We start from the raw sequence: 21,843 nt of genomic DNA, 5'->3' as shown, positions 1-21,843 counted from the left end.
GCTTCGTCTCCAGGTCCTCTGTTGACTGCGGTTATTGCGGCATCCATTTCCCTCTTATAGGTGGAGGACTGTGTTGGGGATGGCTTCAGTGTTCACTCTCACCTGATTGTCAGAGGGGATTCTAGGTGGTATTGTTATTCGAGCTCGGAGCACCATGCCAACGAGATAGTGATCCGAGTCTATATTGGCCCCCCTATATGTTCTGACACTCATCAAGGCTGAGAGGTGGCGGCGTTCGATTAACACATTGTCAATTTGGTTGAAAGTGGTCCCGTCTGGAGAGGCCCATGTATTTTTGTGGACCGCTTTTCGCGCAGACCAGGTACTTCCAACAACCATTTCGTGTGACCCTGCTAATTGAATAATCTGCAGTCCGTTATCATTTGTTTTGTTTGGGAGCCAACGTATCGCCTGAATACGGGTTCCTTCCCTACTTGGCTGTTAAAATCCCCAAGTATGATTTTAATATCATATCTGGGACAGGCTTCGAGGGTTCGTTCTACTGCCTCGTAGAAGGTATCTTTCTCCGACTCTGCAGTCTCCTCTGTAGGGGCGTGAACGTTAATGAGGCTTATATTTCTAAACTTGCCTCGCAAGCGCAGAGTGCATAGCCGTTCGCTTATATTTTCAAACCCGATAACAGCAGGTTTCATTTTTTGGCTGACTAAGAAACCTACTTCGAGCACATGGTTTACTGGATGACCGCTATAATATATGGTGTAGCGGCCCTTCTCCAGGAAGCCGGTCCCTGCCCATCGAATCTCTTGTAAAGCTGTTATATCAGCCCTATGTTGGGACAGGGTATCGGCTAGCTGCTCACCAGCTTTATCTCTGTACAGGGAGCGCACGTTCCATAAGAAAATGCGCAAATCGTTAATCCGTTGTCGTTGCCGGGTTCGTCATTGTAAGATCCATCCTGTCCGAGGCTCCTTTCGTGGCTTCGCAACATCGGTTTTCCGTGTAGGGTTGTTAGCCCTACCCAACCTCCAACCTGGAGGACCAGTTGGTACAATTTGTCCCGTTTTTCGGCGCGGGAGACTCGCCTTCATCCTTCTCCGTCTGCGACTTTTCGTTTTGAAAGAGCTGAGAGGTGGAGGTGGAGGTGGAGATAGGGTTTGGTAGTAGAGCTGTTGGTGTTGGTTCAGCAGGCATTTCCCAGGTTATATGCTCCATCGTGGGTACCAATCCACGTTTCGCCCTGGGACCTATACTACCCTTTGACCACCAACGACAGGTTTGAACACGCATAACTCAAAAAATAATACATATACGAAAAATTTCCACTAAACGATTTCTGTAATTGTTTCGAAAAAAAATATTCCAACGCAGAGGGCGGTGCCACAACCCTCCCGGAGGGAGGCGCACATCGGGGCTATATAACTTTTGCTTTTTATGCTACCCTCTATCCGCACCTTGAATTTCTTGTCAATTGGTCTTAACTAAAACAATTCGGAGGTCGCACTCGATTTTCGGCTTTAATGACTGGAGAGAGGAGGAGGAGTGTGAGAAACTTATGCACTGAATAATGGAAATGTTATTGCTTGGTGAAGTCTAAGCTACAATTGTAACGATTAGATGGTTTTGCTGTGGATGCTGAGAGAACAGTAACAATTTTTAATGGCTACGCATTATGCCGTGGTCCTTGATGATTCTCCCATTTCAATGATGTAGATTCAAAACTGACAGGAAGCTAATCGAATTTTGGTATCTTCGAAGTCTAGAAATTGATTGGTGCTGTTAGTTCCACTTACGGATAGTCTTTATAGACGCGCTTAACTAGTTAAATTAACTCCTTAATAGTTACCATCGTCTGATTATTACCTAATCCTGTCTCCAGCAGTGTTACTCACATCCGCCTAGGTTTTTTCTAGATTAGTCATCTCTATTTTCTGGGTATTTTCTGGGTTATTTAATCATTTGAAATTCTGTCTTTTTCACTATTTTGATCGCTTTGGTAATTCCAGATTCACATTAGATCTTTGACGAAGATATTTTAGAATCGTAGGTAATTGAGGAGAGAGTTCATTGTCTCTTTTTCGAAACATTACAGTATTATTGAATGCAGAATTCTAGTTAAGAATGTCTTGAAATATTTATAGAACATCCATAAGTTGTCTATGTTAATCTTGTTTAGATAACATTGGCAGTGTTTACTGGACCTTACAGAAATATTTCACTCAGGAAAGCCATAGTGCCCTTTGCACTCTTGGTTTCCTTTCACGTTCCCAAAATATCTATTCTCAAAATTTTTCTGCGAGATAAGCCAAATTTGCCACTTGGACTTATTATTTAATCAATGATTGTTTGTTGATAGTCTTCTAGCGTCCCACTAGGGTCAATCTTACGGGATGCTTATCACTCAAAAGAGGCTACAAATGTATTCGGGGTATATTGATTAACTAGTACAGTTGGTGATCTTCGTTCATTCGTTTTAGCATTTTGCAAGAAAGTCAGTTGTAAACAGTATTAGACGCGATACAAAAGTGTTAAAAATGTTACAAATTTACAAGTTGGTAATATTGTGTTTATTATCGGTGACCCTGCAAATTAGCAGTGGCAGATTCAATTCAGTGCCTATGTCCAAGTTGGCTACCTGTAACGAGTTCGTGACTGATTCGAAAGAATGTGAGCATTACTTTCCCCTCGATTACATGAAGAATTATCGAAGTGAGAAGTATAGCTTGTACTTCAAACTGTATGTGTTTTCGTACCACGATGCCAACCTGGTGCTTTCGAATACTAAATCAGGAGCCGATTGTCGTGTTGGTGAGTTGGATTACCCACGAACATCCTTATTTGCACTATGCATCCGAAACTCAATTAAGGCTCTCACATTTACACACAACGAAATTCTACCTTCCAGTTATTGGGGGTTGGTCAAACACGCTGTCAGTTCTGCACTGCAATGGCAAGGATTTGGACAAGACTTCAATTAAGAATATAACATCCCCAATGTGGCCTATCCCGGTAGTGATTCGTCAAACAGTGTGTAAGTACGATAATAGCTACATCTGTGAGCACATTGAAGGTGGCTAAACTGCTGACTGCAAACTCCACAATAAATCACTACATTTTGCAGGTGGATGGCTAGACATCTCGATCCCTGGCATCGCTGAGCCCTTGCTTACTGCAAATGTTGGCAATTTAAACTTCAATTACATTTGCTTGTTTGCCTATGGAAGCACTAACCGGTGGTTTTACAACTGCACAGAGGAAGAAGGTATTATTCTGGACGCTGTTGAATTACAGCTAAACATCTCACTTGCAAAACATCTTTTTACTTCAGATAATTTCTACGAATCCCGTTCGAATAATTGTACGATTTTCTCTGAATTTCGTCGTATTGAAGGTAGCCAGACTAAAAAGCAAAGTGACAATTGCAATAATTAAGGAAGAATTCATTCCCGAATTAAACCGAAATAATAAACAATTATAAACAATTTGAATCGACCTATTTATGAGGTGCGACTTTGAGCGCGGATGGTTTATTTTGAAGTGTTGGATATATATATACCCTGACAAAACGAGAAAGCTCCTAAATGAAATATCATTATTTTAATATTTTTGCTATTTGCTTGTTATATCATAGAAATAAAAACTAAAATGAATGAAAATGAAACGATTTGTTAACCTTTGGGATTGCTTGGTGGGGAACCTGGACGAAAAATTGAAAAAAAAACCCGTGGTTGTGATATAATTTAGCGAAGGGAAATGGAGGAGAGGAGGGACAAGGTTTAGGAGGGGCAGGGACGAGGAATTGCGCTAGTTGGTTTTTGTGGTGAAGCTTTCCTCGTTGTTTGAAATAATAAAATTTGTTTGTCCTATTCGCTAGTGTTGATATTTTTATTTTGCCAATACTGATATTTTGCAAATACCGATATTTCGGGAACCACTTGTTCCCTTCATCAGTGCTAACTTGTGGTTCCCGAAATATCGGAATTTGCAAAATAAAAATATCAACGCTAGCGAATAGGAAAAACAAGTTTTTTTATTTCAAATAACTAATCGCTAGAAACACCGCGTAATTACAGTCAGATTTCCTCGTTGATTTCAATTTTCGTTTACTCGATGATTATTGGGCAGGGGTGTGATGGCGTCGATGCGCGCCGTTTGGGCAGAATAATAAAATGCTTGGTTGGAGATGTATTTCGTACTACCGTCATTTTTATGGGTTTGTTTGTAAAATAAAACTAATTAAAATCGGTTCAATGTCCGTCTTTTTTCTGGAGGTGGAAATCTGCCAAAGACACTGGCAGACATATGCCAGCGTGTGGGATTTTTACCTACTAAATCCACCCCCTAACTCCTGCCCTCTTCGCTGCGAAACCATCGTAAAGTAAAGTATTTCGTCGCGGGACGGACATACCTCTGTCTTTCTCAACCTGTACTCAGTCCATCTCACCATATCGTTAACTGCATCTTAGTTCTCCTGGCATGCAAGCATTTTCCCAATTATATTTTCCGACGCTACGGTTTTTCCCAATGTCTTCTGTAGACTATTCCTCTCCTCAGCGAATCTAGGACAATGGAAGAAAACATGCTGCGGGTCCTCCAGAATACCGTTGCAGCTGGGACAGTTGGGTGAGCTATCCCGTTTAAAATTATAGAAATAATCACGTCCTGCAAGAAACTGCGTGAGTTCATGATTTATCTGACCATGCGTTCTCTGCGTCCACGCCTTGGTGCTGGAAATCAATTTGTGGCTCCATCGACAATTTTTCGCCCATCGTTATAAACAAAGCTGTGTATGTAAGTATGACCAAGTTGTTGTTTGGAAACTGGAGAGTTGAAACTTTTTTGAATTGCGAAACAACCCGCTTCCCGAATCTATCAAAAAGGTCGATCGAGCGCTGAAGGAAACTAGTGCAGTATTCCCGAACATTGGGCGACTCCGAATGTCGAATCCTGCGCTTCCAAGAATCAGATGTCAGCCCAAAATGCACAAGTAGGTGGACGAGATGCGAGAAATCATTGCCGATTTGAACTCACCAACATGCATCGTCAAGTGGTTGGTGGAGTGCCAGGCCTTTGGGACGACGACTAGTAGATATTCAGTGGCTAACTCCAATGAACTACTACAGAAGCTGCAACGTATTGAGAGGATGGGTGAGGACGAGGTGATGGTATCATTCGACGTGAAAGCATTGTTTCCCAACACGCCAGTGAAAACGTAAATTTTCGGACTCGAAAGATGGCTGAGCCAGTTTGGATTTGGGTTGGAATAATGAAGAAAATTTCGAATTTATGCAAACCTTGCCAGGTTCTGTGTGAACGAAATCTTTTTGACGTTTCGGGATAGATTCTACAAAACGACTTTGGGACCGCCTCTCGCAGTAACTCACTGAAAGGTTGATGTCATCAATCGAAGAAGAAATTGAGTCGAGGGGAATAATGCCTAAAGTATGGTTTAGTTATGTAGACGACGTATTAGCGATTGTTAGAAGAGACCATATCGACAAGATCATCTCCTCGATAAACAAGATTCATCATCAAATCGAGTTTACACTAGAGGTAGAAATGGATAGTGCTCTACCCTTCTTAGACCTGAATATCTTCAACTCTAGCGGGATGCTTGAGTTCGAAATATACCGTAAGCCAACAGCAACGCTACGATACCACCAAATTCACACCATACATTTTCGCAAAAAATGGCTGCCAATAATTGCATGATTCACCGACCGATCATATACCCTCTTTCAGAATACAGCTTTAATAAGTAATGACAGCACATTAGTGCAGGCGGATAAGTATCCCGTATTCCTACCTATTCAATAACATCAGAAATTGAATAAAAAAGTTTCAACTGGAAGTTGTAGGTTCAAGTCGATCGTCCACCTTGCGGAATTAAGTGGGAAGCGTCAAGGATCCTTTGGCAGCGGAGGAAAAAACGGTATCTACCGAATGACGTTCAGCGATTGTAATAAGATATATCAGGACAGCTAAACGCTAAACGATAGCGACTAGATTTAGCGAACACAGCAAGGAAGCGGTAAGTAGGGTTCGGAAATAAAAGTCATGCATGAGATCATCAGTTGCAACGCACCTTGTGGAAGAAGGTCATACCATCCAACGGGAAAATCTTCAGCTCTTGCTCCATTCAAACCGAACGACAATTTCGGACCCTTGGGAAAGAACATTTTCAGAGAAGACGCGATGCGATTATTAAACACGGATTCAGATAACTGCCCCACGAAAGTAATAACACTCCCCGCAGTAATTAGGAGGTAATTAGTTTAAAAGTTTAAAATTAAAATAGAATTTAAAAATAAAAGTAATTAAGTAATTAGTGAAAAAGTATAAAAGAATCTTATCATGGCAATTGTCTTTAGTAGGGTTGTACCGAATGTACGCACCCCAAAATATATATATATGTGCAAAATAAAGAATTGAAGGAATTAAAACGTAACACCGTTTCCGTCGCTAGTAGTGATTATTTCATTAAGCTTATATCGTTGTACCAACTGACAACCCTACCGGGAAAGCGATGGAAAAATTGCTGGAATATGGGCATTAGTTGCACCATATTTTCATCGACTTTAAAGCCGCCTATGACAGCATAGCCAGGGTAAAACTATACATGGTCATGGGCGAATTCGGTATCCCAACGAAATTCATAAGACTGAGTAGCCTGACCCTGACCAATGTGCGAGGTCAGATAAAAGCACCGGGATTAGTCTTCAGACCATTCAACTTTAACAACGTTCTAAGACAAAGGGATGCTCTATCATGCGTGGCGATGGAATCCGCACACGATTGTTGGCAGCCAACAGAGCCTTTTTCAGGTTACAAAAACTGTTTCGCTCGAAACATCTCACCATAGAGCCAAATTTCTTACTGTACAAGACAATGATCTTGTCAGTCCTTATCTATTCCTTGGAAACCTGGTTCTTAACAAAAAAAAATTGTGAACTCTTTGCGCTTTCAAGAGAAGAATAATTCGAAGAACTTTTAGCCCCCTAAATGAGGATGGACGATTCCGTAGTGTACATAATGACGAAATCTATGAGCGATAACACGACCGTCTGGTTGCGGATAAAATCCACACCTTGCTGCTGGGAATCAGTCTGCGGGTCTATCGACAATTTTCCGCTCATTCCGACTGCATTTAGTCCTTTTTGAACTCGCGACACTTGCCGCTTCCGGAAATATGCCCGCTGTAAAGGACCTCCTCTTCATTACGCAACATGTTGCTACATGCCCGATTAACCGCTCTAGTGCACACTCTCGCTAGATGTCCGTACAAGAGACACTTCAAGCATCTTTTCAATGAGATATGTGCTCCAAGGTGATAGACTACCCATCCAATAAGGACCTTCTCAACATCTGGTAGCTTGCGCGCTTCTTCTGCTGGTAGCCGGATGGTCGCCGTTTGCGTACATCCATACACCTTTCCAAGGCTCTGCTAAGGCAGTGCAGATTTCCACCTTAGAAGTCACCTCATCTAGGTCCTTGCACTGTATAGCGATCTCATGCTTTTGAGCATTTCAATTCCAGCGTGAGATCTCCCTTTTGGTTCCTCTCTCCGCGGCTTGCTTATGCTGTTGCTGATTTCCTGGATGTTCGTCTTCCTTCTTCCCGAACCTTCTTTTTTCTTTGTCCATCCACGGGTATACGGTTGGGTGGCACCTGCGTTGGTTGTGTTACCGTCGAAGGAGTCATTTTAGGGCTCTCCTTAGATTCTTACGCATCTTCCCGCGATTTATTATGTAGAACCCAGATGGCTCTCAACATATGCTCGAATGCTTGGTACATGTGGGGTTTATCTAAATTGCGACAGCTCAACAATTTTCGCTCCAAGCAAAAATAATGATGACTCCTCCAGCTCGGACTATTATTCCACAGCTTCCATTCTCCTTTCTGCAAATTTTGAGACATTAATGGAGTTCTTTCCTTCTTACCCGGTCCGGCCCTCGATCCTGAGAACCCTGGGCGAACCCTATACGTTCGGATGCAGTTGGAGTTACTACGGCTCTTGACGCACACCGTTCTCCCTTGGGGATATGCTCCTGCGTTTTTATAATGGGTATTCTAGGAAGCGACGTGCTTGGTTTAAACATTCCCTTGTCTTAGCTGTCACGGTGGTCAAGCTGTTCAGCACCGAGGCACTGCAGTCACTTTCCCATTCCCAAAAGCCGCTGGTACTGACATTCCGAGCACCTGCATTGTAACTTTATACACTTTCTCTTCGTCCATATTGGTTTATTATTCTGGGTGACCTTCCCATAGCTATTTTTGTCGATGGATGGGCGTTTTTCTCACCCTATTCTGACTTGCTCATAAACATGTCCACAGACGCACACCTCCAAATGCGTACAAGTACATATTCATACGTATTCGCCGAGCATTCCTTTATCCGCAAGAAGGGACGCGCCTGATGGAAGATCTGGCAACTCCTCACAGGTCTATCTGTCGGTCACACGCACGTTTCTTAGGAATGATATTGCCGATTGGCTTGAAATTTGGTGGGAAGTGTGTTTTCTACATTGAGTTTAAGGTGGGGTCCTCATATATGCAAGAGGAGATGTAAAATTTGTTTTTCACCGGAGCTCGAAATTGTCTTCATCATCATTATCAGCGGCGCAACAACCGGTATCCGGTCTAGACATACTTCAATAAAAAACTCCAGACATCCCCGTTTTGTGCCGAGGTCCACCAATTCGATATCCCTAAAAGCTGTTTGGCGTCCTGGCCTACGCCTTCCTCAGGGAGGATCTGCCTCGTCTTTTTTTTCTACAATAGATATTACCCTTGTAGACTTTTCGGGCTGGATCATCCTCATCCCTACGGATTAACTGATCCGCCCACCGCAACCTCTCTAATGCGGCCAAGATTCCCAATTTTTCTTTCTAAAAACCCAAGTCTCCGAATGAATACATGAGGACTGGCGACATCATAGTCTTGTACAGTAAGAGCTTCGTCCCTATGTCGAGACATTTTGAGCGGAACAGCTTTTGTAAGTTGAAATAGGTTCTGTTGGCTGCCAACAATCGTACGCGGATTTCATCGTTGTGGCTGTTATCGGTTGTGATTTTCGACTCTACATAGGAGAAATAATTAACGGTCTCAAAGTTGTAGTCTCCTATCTTTATTCTTCCCGTTTGCCCAGTGCGGTTTGATGTTTTTGGTTGGTTGGTTTTTGGTGCTGACGTTGCCAACATATATTTCGTTTTGCTTTCATTGATGTGCAGCCCGAAATCTCGCGTGTGCTCTACATGAGGGTAGTTTGTACGTCTCAATTGTTACATGGGTCACTACATTCAGACAAACTGCAAGTACGACAAAAGGAAGAACTGGGGTCCCTCGGCCCATTAGATCACCTGAGAACATTGAAGCAGTGAGAGCGTCAATGTTGCGATCGCCACGGCGTTCTGCGCGCAAACACGCATCTGCCCTTGGACTATCCGATCGTTCTGTGAGAAGAATTCTTTGTGATGATCTTCATTTTCATCCCTATAAGATGGCGATAGTGCAGGAACTTTCAGAACGTGACTTCAATTCTCGGATGAACGCGTGTGAGCTTCTTCTTGATGTCGTTCCCGAGGGTGCTATTGTTTTTTTAGCGATGAAGCCCATTTTCATTTCTGTGGGTCGGTTAACAAACAAAACATGCGCTACTGGGCTGACACCAACCCTCGAGAATTGCATCAAAAGCCTTTGCATTCACCCAAAGTCACAGTGTAGTGTGCAATTTCCTCAGCTGGAATTATTGGTCCCTGGTTTTTTGAGGAAAATAAGGTTACAGTGACCGTGAATTCGGACCGGTATGTAAATATGCTACGGCTAGAAAATTTGGATTTGGGGAACACTAAGTTTCAACAAGACGGTGCAACAGCACACACTTCAAGAGCATCGATGGCTGTTTTGAGGGAACACTTTCCAGAGCGCCTTATCTCAATTAGAGGCGATTTGGAATGGCCGGCACGCTCTCCCGATCTGTCCCCTTGTGATTTTTTTCTATGGGTTTTTTTGAAATCCCGTGTTTATGTGGACCGTCCAAGAAGCCTACAAGATTTGAAGACCAACATCCAAAAAGAAATTGCCAACATAACACCTGCTATGCTAACAAGAGTCATGACAAACGCCAGAAATCGGTTTACGCAATGTATGGAGAATGGGGGACGTCACCTAACAGATTTGATCTTCAAAACAATGTAAATAAAAACTTTAGACATGTACCTACATTATAAAAAATAAATAAATATTTTCCGATGCATACAATAGTTTTGATTGAGTTTTGAAAAAAGGAAGTTATGCTGCCGCACCCTGTATATGTAGGACAGATAATGCTCCATTGCCAGTCGTCAGGCATTGATTCGCTGTCTCACACCTTGGGCATAAATTGATGAACCACTTAGTATAATTGGTCGGCTTCATATTTAACCAATTCGGCTTTAGTTACATCGGCTCCTAACGACTTATGATTTCTAAGCCGATGTATTACGCGGGCTGTTTCTTCTATAGTCGGTGGTGGCAGTATTTGTCCGTTATCTTCAGTTGGCGGGACCTCTAAATCGATAAATTTTCTGGTTGTTCAGCAGTTTGTCAAAATACTGAACCCATCGCTCCAATATGTCCATTCTGTCGGAAATCGGATTTCCCTCTTCGTTTTGTCAGGATGAGCATCGAAGTGTATAAGGCTTGAGCCTGTACTTTTCGAGTTCACAGACCTGTTGATTCTCCCAGGCTTCCTTTTTCCGTCTGTGATAAATCTCCGCGCGTGCCCGCGTCCTTTGAGAATGCAACATTACTCGGTATGCAGCATACTTCCGTTCAGTTGCTCGTTTACATTAGTCGTCAAACCAACCATTCCGTCTTTTTTTGCAACTGGGGACAACATGTTTGTGGCCGTATTTATGATAACGTTCTTCAGGTGACTGTGAAGATCATTTGTTGATGCTCCATCTACAGGATCTCCGTTGACTGCGGCTATTACGGCATCCACTTCCCCGCGGAGGGCAGTGCTGTGGATGGCTTCAGTGTTAATTCCCACCTGATTGTCAGAGGGGATTCTGGGTGGTGTTGTTATTGGAGCCTGGGGGACCATACCAGCGGGATGGTGATCCGGGTCTATATTGGCCCCCCTATATATTCTGACATTCACCAAGGCTGAGAGGTGGCGGCGTACGATCAACACGTGGTCAATTTGGTTGACAGTGGTCCCGTTTGGAGAGGCCCACGATTGTTTTTGGACCGCTCTGCGTGCAAACCAGGTACTTCCAAAAACCATTTCGTGTGACACTGCTAACTGAATAATCCGCAGTCCGCTGTCATTTGTATTTTTATGTAAGCTATGGCAGTCAGCGGCTCCATCCCTAATTGAATGTTAAAATCCTCAAGTATGATTCTGATATCATACCCTGGACAGGCTTCGAGGGTTCATTCTACTGCCTCATGGCTTTGACTCTGCATTCTGCTCTGTAGAGGCATGAACGTTTATGAGGCGTATATTTCTAAATCTGATAACGACCGGAATTGTGTCGCTGTGAGTAATAAAGCAGTACTGATCTGCAACTGGCGAATCTCTGGTGCAACAAGGCACAGTTATTATTTTGTAGTGGCAGCGATGAGAAAATGTCCACTTCATCCGCTGCCTACGCAAACCTGCTGAAATGAACGCCACAGATTGCACAGCCACAACAGGCATGAAACATGCTCCTGGTTGTCGTGGCGCCTAGAGTCGAACTGCCCATGATTCTCGATTTCGATGCCGTGGTACAGGAGCTCGACTTAGTCACCAAGTCAGGTTATCCGTACCGGACCATATATTTCCTCTCGTTCTCAACCAATGTTTTTGTTTTATACATAACTACCAGGTTTGGTCATATCTTCCTCAGTGAAAACTTTGCAAAGCTACAAAGTTCCTGGACTTTCCTGCCCTACCCATGTGATACTGTGGTGGCGTATCTGAATCGGAAGTTATCTCTGGAGTTATCTTCCTGTTCCTAGATAGACGATCGTCTGAAATTTTTGGGGATTGGGGGCCAGTTTAGTGTTTCCTGTTCACTTCTTGGTGAAGTATAGGGCATCGACACAGTCAGGTTGTGCTTCTATTCCACTATCATCTGCAAGTGCTAAGCTCACAGAGGCGAGGCAAACACAGGACGAACATAAACACCCATGACGACGGGGATTCGAACCCAGAGCAGCGATATTTGGGAGGCTGACGCTCTACCGACTCAACTACCGCGCCGTCAGGGTGGCAAGTTTGCGCGTGGTAAATTCCGGGTAAAGCTCGTTGGGAGCAGGCTTAGGGATATACGCTACAGGTACCGAGAGGATGGTTGTTCAAAGGAGGAATTTTGATGAATCCCAATAGGACTATTATATGGTGAGGATAGATGTTGTTTGAGATTGACGGCAGCCTGAGAAGTTAAGGATTGTCCTACAAAAAGTGTGGGTGTAAATCAAGGATGTTTTGTAGTTCGTAGGCGCATTTGCATTGCCAGTTGGAAGTTTTTCTTGGCAATTTTGTTGGGTGTTTAAGATATCGGCTTTGACTCCAAAGCGTTGGTCAAGCATATGAATTGTGAAGTGATGGGCTTTGAGTTTGGTTTATTGAGAGGGGAAATGATTTATGGTAAAATATCACTGGAACTGATAATTGGCATTCCTGAAGTCATAGCATCGCGGTTACTGATACCGTGGATGATTTTTAGGAATAGGAACGTTGTTTGTGTCAGATGTATGCTTGCGCTGCTAATAAGATGTGGTTAATGCAAGGGACCTCTCTTGTTCCATATATTGTAACTAGGAAGAGCCGGGCTGAAATGGGAGATGTTTCGTGCAGCGGGACCTGTTGTCAGCCAGTGGTGTACCTGGGGGCCATTGTTGTTAACATAGAAGTCAAACCATTTGGGATTTAACTCGAAACCCAAGATTAGACACCATGCTAAAGATTTGTTTTGGGATAACAGACGGAGACAGTGTATTCGAAGTCCGAAGTTCTTTCCGTTAAGGTGATGGTTACTTTGAGGCATATAAAGACATTTGCAGGAAGAATCAGGTGTCTTATAAGGAATTTGTCGGAGAGCATATTAGTAATGCCTCCGGTGAGGGAGAAATGAGTATTTGCTAACGTAAGGAAAGGTGTGCATAAAAAAATTGTTTATCCTTTTAAACTTCGTGAAAATTCAACTGGAAGATTAATTGTCTTGATTTCCCGGTCAACCACAAGTATTATGAGATGCAGAGTATTTGGAAACTTTCAGTTACGTTCAGAATAAATCGAAATTAATTTGGTAAGCTTTGATGTTCTCTCGATATTAATAAAGGGAAAATGGGCGCTCCCGCCATCGAAATGAATGAGTTTTCATTTTAGAGATTTCCTTGTTCTAGGAAAGGCGAACTTTCCTCTCAACTAATCCAAACATTTTAAATACTTAAATTCCACCACACCACATTTCTATTTTGGTGGTCAAACACCGCAAAAGCGAGTAAATTATCAGCTTATTAAAAGCTAACTTTCATCTTGTGAGCCCCTAGACCTTCCACCATTCCTAAGAGAGCATAATTCACATAATTCAAAGTTCTTGCTGCCACCCATCCAATTTTGAACTTTGTAATTTCCCTTTTACCTTCAGGTTGTAAAAAATGAGGGAAAATACCAGTAAAAAGCTGGAAAAATCAATAGCAACGATGATAACAGAAAGATATGACATAAAAAATGAATTGGGAAGGTTTCCCGTAACATTTTATGTACAAAAAGGAACCGGCCACAATATTGTACCACCAATAACCCGAAGGGAATCACCAGACAGTGCGAAAAAGGAAGTTATATAAAAGCACACCGAAGTAGGTAATAAAATTCCAGGAATTTTATTACTTTCTTAAGTCTCAACTTTCGTTTCAGTGGAATCCTTGCATTGTCAAGATCGTTTCCATTATTCCGTTTATTCTTTTGTACATTTTTCTAGGCCATCATGTTACATATTATCCCACGGACAGATCTTTGAATTTCAAATGAAGGACAATAAAGGAAAGTTATAAATTATCCACTTAGATGGTATCTTCTCTTTTGCTATTAACGTATTGGGAGCTGGAGTCTTTGTGGCCAACGTAATGGCATGTTAAATGTTAGGAAGCTTGTTTCGACACTGTGTTTTGCTCCCGTTATTTATATGATTTCATTTTGCTTGGAAGAGAAGGAATATTAAGTAAATTTCGGGACATTGCAGACATTCCCTACTTGGTGATATGGAAGGGAACCTGAATACCTGAAGATGCTAGATTGCCGGAGCATCGGAAGCTTGGCTTTCCAAGGATGAAGGTTGATGTATCGTTCATTTCCTCTACGAAATAAATCACAATAAATACATATTATTTTGCTTAACGGTCATATAAAAATATTCAATGTTTGGGTACATGTAAGGTTCTTTAATATGTAAAAGCGACATGACTTTGAAATATTATGACAGCTATATTGTTTGCTGATGAATGCCATTTGCATTCAGGGCCCCGGGATATCAAGGGTAACAAGTTATCGTTCTAAATTTCGTGCTTTTGTGAGAACGCTGCATGTAATATTTTTCATTTCAAATCGAATGGCGATGAATGTAAGGAAGGATCTTCTCATATTGATTCATTTGAATGCAAAGCAGTAGTAAACAGAAATGACGCCCTGTCAGTTAGGGCTTAACAACACACTCAAAGTCTTCCTTGCTTGTCGTAAAGGAAAAAAAATTGTGGGTTAGCAACCTGCAAATTTTGAAGTTTTGAGGTTAACGAAACGTCAACAACGCTCTTTGACGTTTCCTTCACTTGGTTTTCTTCCTTTCGAGTATTATGGCGCAAAATGTCACGTGCTGTATTGAGGTAAAATCTTACAGAAATTAAAGGTTGAAAGTGGAGTCCGTCAGGCTTGCAGCTTATCGCCGATATGATTTCTTCTTGTTATCGGCGACGTCCTTCATGCTGCCCGAGGACGTTTAGGAGTTCAATGGACTATTACTTCTGTTTGCTGTCTGACCGTGTCGTTGATCTTTGCCAAATGGCTCCGGATTTGGAAAGTGAGGCCAGAGGAGTTAAGCTGGAGATAAGTACTGGGAAGCTCATCGTAAGCGTCGATCAATTAAACAAAAAATCTTGAAATGCCATTTCTGCTGACGATCGATTCGAAATGGATGCCGCCCGACGAATTAGCAGCGTTGAATCCATTTTCGTTGCCTTGTTTAAAATTTGGAAATGCAATTATCTCAAGATCAAGATGAGATTGTTCTGTGTAAATGTTTTTTTTGTGTTTCAGTTGACCGGGCACGATGGTGTGTACGTGTGATTGACGCGTATATATACTTGGGATGCCCTTCGTACCACATAATTTTAATATCATTTCGGCTTTGAGGATATTTTTTGCCTTTCTTTATATTTTTCTTCTTTTTCTTTTTCTGTGGCGTTTATCACGTTCACAACCGGGTTTGGCTGGTCGTGATTGGCGATTTTTTTCTATCAAGGGCCTGATTCGGATGCGGCCGCGAGGCTTCCAAATCTCCATTCAGCGTATCAAATCACGGTTGTTCCGGCCGTCTTTTGGTCGCTTAAAATCGAGTTCGATGTTTACATCAATCTTGGCAAGTGATTTCTTCTTAGTGCGAATACTTCTCTCGCAATTTTTCCACGATCGAAGGCTCTAAAGAAGAACATAAAATCGGCTAAACGATCATTAGGGAGACGCTTTTGCGAAGAGACTAACTCTCTTGAGGCAACCTCAAAGCTGAAGCGGATTCTGGTCAAAGAATGTAGCCAGAAATTGGGTTATTTACGTTTACAGAACGGGAAGCATACAGAAAGCGATGAAGAAACGGCAAACCACTAGTTTCAAGAGCACTTCCCAGGCAGCATCCAAAATCTAATCTCGGGGCCAACAGGTGCATACAGCCCTCAACCGAGAGACTGGAATCTGTCATGCAAAGCAGTATCACTGGAGCGAATAAAATGGGCATTTAATTTGTTCCATAAATACAAGTCTGCAGGTCGGGATGGGATCCCCTCAGGAATATATATCGTGCATGCCTAGCACAATGGCGTTATTCATTCCCAAACCAGGAAAACCCGCCTACACAGACACAAAAAGCATTCGACCGATCAATCTAAAGTCCTTTCTGCTAAAAGGTCTAGAAAGACTAGTAGATCGGTTCATAGGGGATACACACATTCCTAAGTGGCCACTTCACCATAGGCAACACGCTTACCAGAAAGGCAAATCCACGGAGACAACACTCCATGAACTTATGGAAAAAATTGAAAAGGCGATGTTCGAAAAAAATACGCCTTAGGCGCATTCATGAACATCTAAGGTGCCTTCAATTATGCCTTATTCGTGGCAATTTGTGATGCTGCAAGACAGCATGGAATCGAACCGCTGCCAATCAGTTGGATCCTTCACATGCTAGAGTGGAGAAAAATCCACATATCGGTCGGCCAGAAATCTATTGAAGCAGGATGTCTTAGGGGCTGCCCACAGGGAGGGGTTCTCTCTCCACTATTATGGCTCTTGGTAATGGATACCCTGCTGTGGCTCCTGGAAGACAAAAAAGTCTTCGCGCAAGCATTTGCGGATACCTATGTGACACAGTATGTGACCGCTTGAATGCAATTCTGCATGAAATTCACAGCTGGTGCCTCCACAATGGACTCACGGTGAGCACTAGGAAGACTGGACTAGTTATGTTCACTAGGAACGTCAGGTGGGGCAGCTATACGCTACCCACCTTAGCACATTTCGACTCCAAGTTAACGTGGAAGCATCATATCCAGGAACAATATCATAAATCCTGCAGATTGCTCTGGTGCTATAGGAACGCGATAGGTAAGACCTGGGAACTTTCACCAAAACGGATATACTGGATGTATACATCCGTCTGGTGGCCAACACTGAACTTTGCTAACAGCAGGAAGCTGGTAACGCAGATTCAGAAACTTGGTTGCCTAAGTATTACTGGACCAATGAATACTACGCCGACTGCGGCACTTGAAACTATCCTAAATTTACCCCCCATTCACTTGGAGATGAAACGGAAACAGCCAACGACGCATATAGGCTCGATATCATTGGGGCGTGGAAAGGCGGCCAATCATACAGTCATGCGTCTATCTGGAAATTCCTTGAAAAACATCCGGTAGCCCTGATGCCGACCGATAATATGGTTTCCAGATTCGTCTTTGGAAAGACATACACTGTCGTAATCACCGAAAGAGAAGAATGGTCAACAAATGGCCATGAGTCTTTTCAGATTACAGACCTATTAATCTTCACGGACGGGTCAGTCATGGAGGATAGATCGGGCGCAGGGGTGTTCTCGGAGAATACGGTTATAGAACTGACCCGACCCCTCGGGAAAATGACGACCATATTCCGGGCGGAGATATATTCCATTTCATTGGCAGCAGAAGAATGTCTGCAACAAAAGTGGAGGGGTCGCACCATTCAAATCTGTTCCGACAGTCGGGCGGCATTATCATCACTAAATGGCATCGACATATCAAGCCACTTGTTATGGAGTTGTCATCAGGCGCTGCTGAAACTTGGGCGACTGAACGAAACATTCTTGATGTGGGTGCCGGGGCACTCTAACATCGCTGGTAATGACGAGGCTGACAGACTGGTTCACCTAGGGTCTGGGTCCACAATGGTGGGGCACTGTTCCTTAAACTACCATATGGAAAAGATTGGGGTAGTGATTTCGGCTATGTGCAGCCAATGCGAGGAAGAGGAGGAGACGGCCCTGCACTTTTTACGCAGCTACCCGGCATCCTCAGATCTCGGACGAAGATACCTTGGGAACAACGAAGAATCTCCACACTCTCTGCCTTTGGAGAATATTCTCAGATTCGCTAAAGCCTGCGAACACGGTAGACGGGAAGCCATTGAATAGACAATTTACGGGGATAGTACAATGGGCCTAACAATGGCCTGAGTACTCGGAGCTGTGGCTCCCCCCAGTAAACTAAACTAAACTAAACTTTCCACGATCGGTGCAATCCCATATCGGTCGGGGATATCCTCTTTTCGCGGTCAAAGCGTGTTACGCCACTATTCCAACGCAACATCTTCGCCTCCATTACCGCAAGACGTCATTCATTGTTTGTAAGGTTTTGTGTAAAACAAAACCTTATTAAAATCGGTTTACTACCGACTAAAACCTGCTATATTTTCTCCATACTCTACCCGCGGGACCACCGTTTCGGTATCGCTTCGCAGGGCTGTTCAGTTCTTAGCTGCTCACTTTGAACGAGCTGCTACCGCTTTGCGTGGCGTTAATTGCAGTAGTTTCCCTTCTTTGTCTCCGCTGCGCTTCTGCTGCTTTTAATTGCTGGTGGATCCGTTTTAGCATTGTAACAACCGCGTCCTATGCTCCATTTGATTCCACCACGTGTCTTATCAAATTTTCCACCGTTAAACGGGTATTTAGCTCTGTTTCAAGCTTTCTCTTTGAGCTTTTAAACCTTGGGCAGGCAAAGAAAACGTGTTCGGCATTTTCAACTGCACCTTCACACGTAGGAAAATCGGGCGATTCATCCAGACTGAACCTATAGAAGTAATTCCTATATCCCCCGTGGCCGGTTAAGAACTGATTCAGGTCGTAACTCGTCTCATCGTGGTTCCACATAGTCTACATACTTATGTCTGGGGTAAGCCTGTGTGTCCACCTGCTCCCATGCTGTTTGCCATGCAGCTAATGACTACATACGCACTTTCCTTGTTTAGGCTCATTTCCTTATTTTCGTACAGACGACTTGCCTCATCGGTTAGAATATCTACCGGGGTAATCCCCGCAATCACACATGCCGCGCAGGTGCAACATATTCGGAGAGTGCTTAACCGATATGCAGCTTGAAGCTGCCAGCGATTTTTACCGATTTTTATCGCCGACACGTATACTGGTACTCGCGATAAGAGTAGTCATCGACTGTTTTTCGGGCCGCCTACATTTGGAAGCATCCTTGCCAGTGTTGAGTTGATAGTCGCCGCTTCACCCAGAAAGCTTTAAGTGAAGTTTAAAGCTCAACATGGAGTCGAATGTTACTCCCAGGTATTTTAGCGATGGCTGAGAGCTAACAACATGTGCCCCGATGCAAATTTCGACAGTTTTCTGTTTCCTCCGCTTTGTAAAGAGCACCAACTCCATCTAGTGTTCGGCAAGCTCCAGCCCGTGGTCTTTAAGCCAAGACTTTATCATCCATATAGTCTCGTTCGCATATATCTGTATTTCGTCGGTGGGATTGGATGTTATGACCAACGTCACCTGCAAATCCAACAACGGCTTGTTTAGCTACTGGAATCCGTAAAACGCCATTATACATTAAGTTCCATAGCAGAGGGCCCAGAGCAGACCCCTGTGGAACTCCTGCTGTTATTACATACATCTTTGACCCTTCACCCGTATCATAAAGTAGTTTCCGCAGTCGGAAGTAATCGAAGATAACATTTAGTATATATTTTGATGATTGTGTCGCGATAAGGACTTCAGTGATATGGTTTCATCTGACAGAATTGAACGCGTTCTTGATGTCAAAAGGCACAGGTGCGCAGTATTTCCTTTAGTCGTAGGTTTTTCTGGCTAGCTCGAAAACTGGTTTGGTAGCATCAACCGCTGACCGAGCCTTCCGGAAGCCAATTAATAGATATAGCCGATTATAGATTGCCCGCTCGTGGACTTTGCCTATTGTATTCAGAAGACAGATAGGTCCATGGGATGTTGGTTCACCTATCGGGTTACCTTTCTTCGGGATCGATACAGCTTTTGTATTTTCCACTCTGCGGGGAAGGACCTTTCTTTTAGGCAGTCTGTAAATACTCGTGTGAACATGCTAGGTGCCATTTTCATTGCCAGTTTCAGCGTCTTGTTGGAGATTCGATCAATGCGTCCAAAATTTCGTCTGTGATTACTGGAGTTATGTCTTCGGGGCTCAATGGTATCATTGGGAAGATTGTTTCTGAATGTTCGGGGAACAGTGCCTAAACTATCTCCCACAATAATGTAGGAGGCATAATGGGAGGGGACTTTTTGGCTCTTATTGCCGATATAACCGGCTTGTAAGTTCCTCCCCATGGATCTAAGTCTGCCTCATTACAGAGTCGTTTGAAGCAATAATTCTTACTTTTCGTGATGGCCCACTCTGTAATGTTTTTTCGACGTTAACTCCGCCTTCTGGCCTTCAAGCATTCCGTACGACATTTCGCTATTTCAGCGTTCCACCAGTAGTAGTAGTTAGGGTTGCACTTCTGCGAGTGTGCACGTCTTGGCATGGAAGCATCACATGCTCGATATTTGTTGGGACAGCTGCGATGCATGTAATACCTACAGAAATGTATCCTCATCAAGTGCTTTTGATGACCAACGTGTTCCTGGATTCTTCAGGTGAGGGTTTATTGTTCTGGGTCCCTTATCAATAGTAATACGCGCGTAACACGCCTAAAAGTGTTTACGCTTCCAATGTTAGTTAGGGTGACGTTTAGGCAGGGGAAATCCTCGAGGAGGATTCTTCCCCTTTGATCTGTTTTCTGGCTTCCTTACTCCATTGCCGAAGTTTGAAGTCGTCAGCAATAATTTTAGGGTTGCAAATCTTTGGCGTCTCTCGCCAGTCTATCTAGCATGCTGCAATACTCTCGTATTGCCATACTTGGGGCGGCATAGCAGCTGTAATTATAGAGGTCATCGATCAACGGTGCTTCATTGCTTGCTGGCCGTCTATCTGTCATTTGTTTGTCACACGCATTTTTATCGAAGACGGTTGTAGCGATTCACACCACATTTGGTGGAAAGGTAGGAGCGGTGAACGCTGATGCATACAGTTACAAAATTCTACATCGAATTTAAGGGAAGGGGGATCCCCGCACATGTAATAGAGGGGGTGTACTTTTTTTTCATTAACTGTCATAGTGTGGGGTATGGAATGAAAGGTCAGTACTTTCTGAAGCCAGCCTTATTTTTGTTATTTGTTGGAGAGGTGGGGAGTGCGGGGGGTCGAAGGTGATCATTTCTTCAACGAACCAATTCTCAGAAACTACTTAACCGAAAATTTGAAAAAAAATTTAGAGGCTGTCACTATATGAGCCGAGGTTCCGAAATACTCTCCATACCTTAAGGGTTCAGCTTCCGGTTTCCCGACTTGTTTATGGTTGGCCAAGACTCAGAACCATAGAGGGCGACAGGACAGTCGACACTGCCGTGAATTTTAGATTCTGACCTTTGTTAATACGTCGATCACAAAAAACGCCAGCTGTGGAACGCCACTTCATCCAGGTGGCACTACTGCGTGAAGCAATTTCATAACGCAGTTTTCTATTGCCCGATAGTATTGATCCGAAATATTAAAATTGCTCTGTTTTGGGCAGGTCACTGTGAGAGTGTTGGTGTCAAAAATCCAGTTTTATTCAGATCCAATCTGAGGCTGTGTTGTATGAGGTGCTTATATCATTTTTTGACAAGTTGCTCCAGGTTATTTTTGCTATTAGACACTAGGAAAACATCATCTATGTAATACTGTCCATAACAAAAACAATGAGGAGTGCTGAGAGGGCGCTTCTTTCCTGAATATGGATAGAGACGCGAAGCGGTTTTGATACATCCTGCGCACTTAGAACTTTTGGATCGTGATAGAGCAATTTAACCCAGCGCACAAGTTCTTCCAGGATTAGGTGTTGTCGCAGAGCATACCAGATGAACTCGTGTGGCACACGGTCAAACGCTTTCTCCAGGGCCAGAAATGTAATGTAGAGAGGGCGATGCGTCTCCTGGTGTTCCTTCTTGAGTAACTGCGTAAAGAGTATTGCGTTAGTGGTTCCGCAGTTCTTCACAAACCTGGCTTGATTCACGGTTATTTGAACGGTTTCACGAATACGGTTGT

The 21,843-nt window shown here is 43.3% G+C and overlaps 1 protein-coding gene across 1 annotated transcript; it reads left to right on the top strand.

The window, feature by feature from the left end:
• The first annotated feature begins 2,399 nt into the window (after nt 1-2,399).
• Nucleotides 2,400-3,554, top strand: LOC119648711. The gene is made up of 4 exons (XM_038050520.1): nt 2,400-2,766; nt 2,864-2,989; nt 3,080-3,220; nt 3,287-3,554. Exons 1-4 carry the CDS (start codon nt 2,493-2,495, stop codon nt 3,388-3,390), a joined length of 645 nt encoding a protein of 214 aa, XP_037906448.1. The 5' UTR covers nt 2,400-2,492; the 3' UTR covers nt 3,391-3,554.
• The last annotated feature ends 18,289 nt before the right edge of the window (nt 3,555-21,843 follow it).

The sequence above is a fragment of the Hermetia illucens genome, chromosome 2 (genome assembly GCF_905115235.1).
Source record: "Hermetia illucens chromosome 2, iHerIll2.2.curated.20191125, whole genome shotgun sequence".
NCBI lineage: Eukaryota > Metazoa > Arthropoda > Insecta > Diptera > Stratiomyidae > Hermetia > Hermetia illucens.
This window is presented reverse-complemented; position numbering and strand designations above follow the sequence as displayed.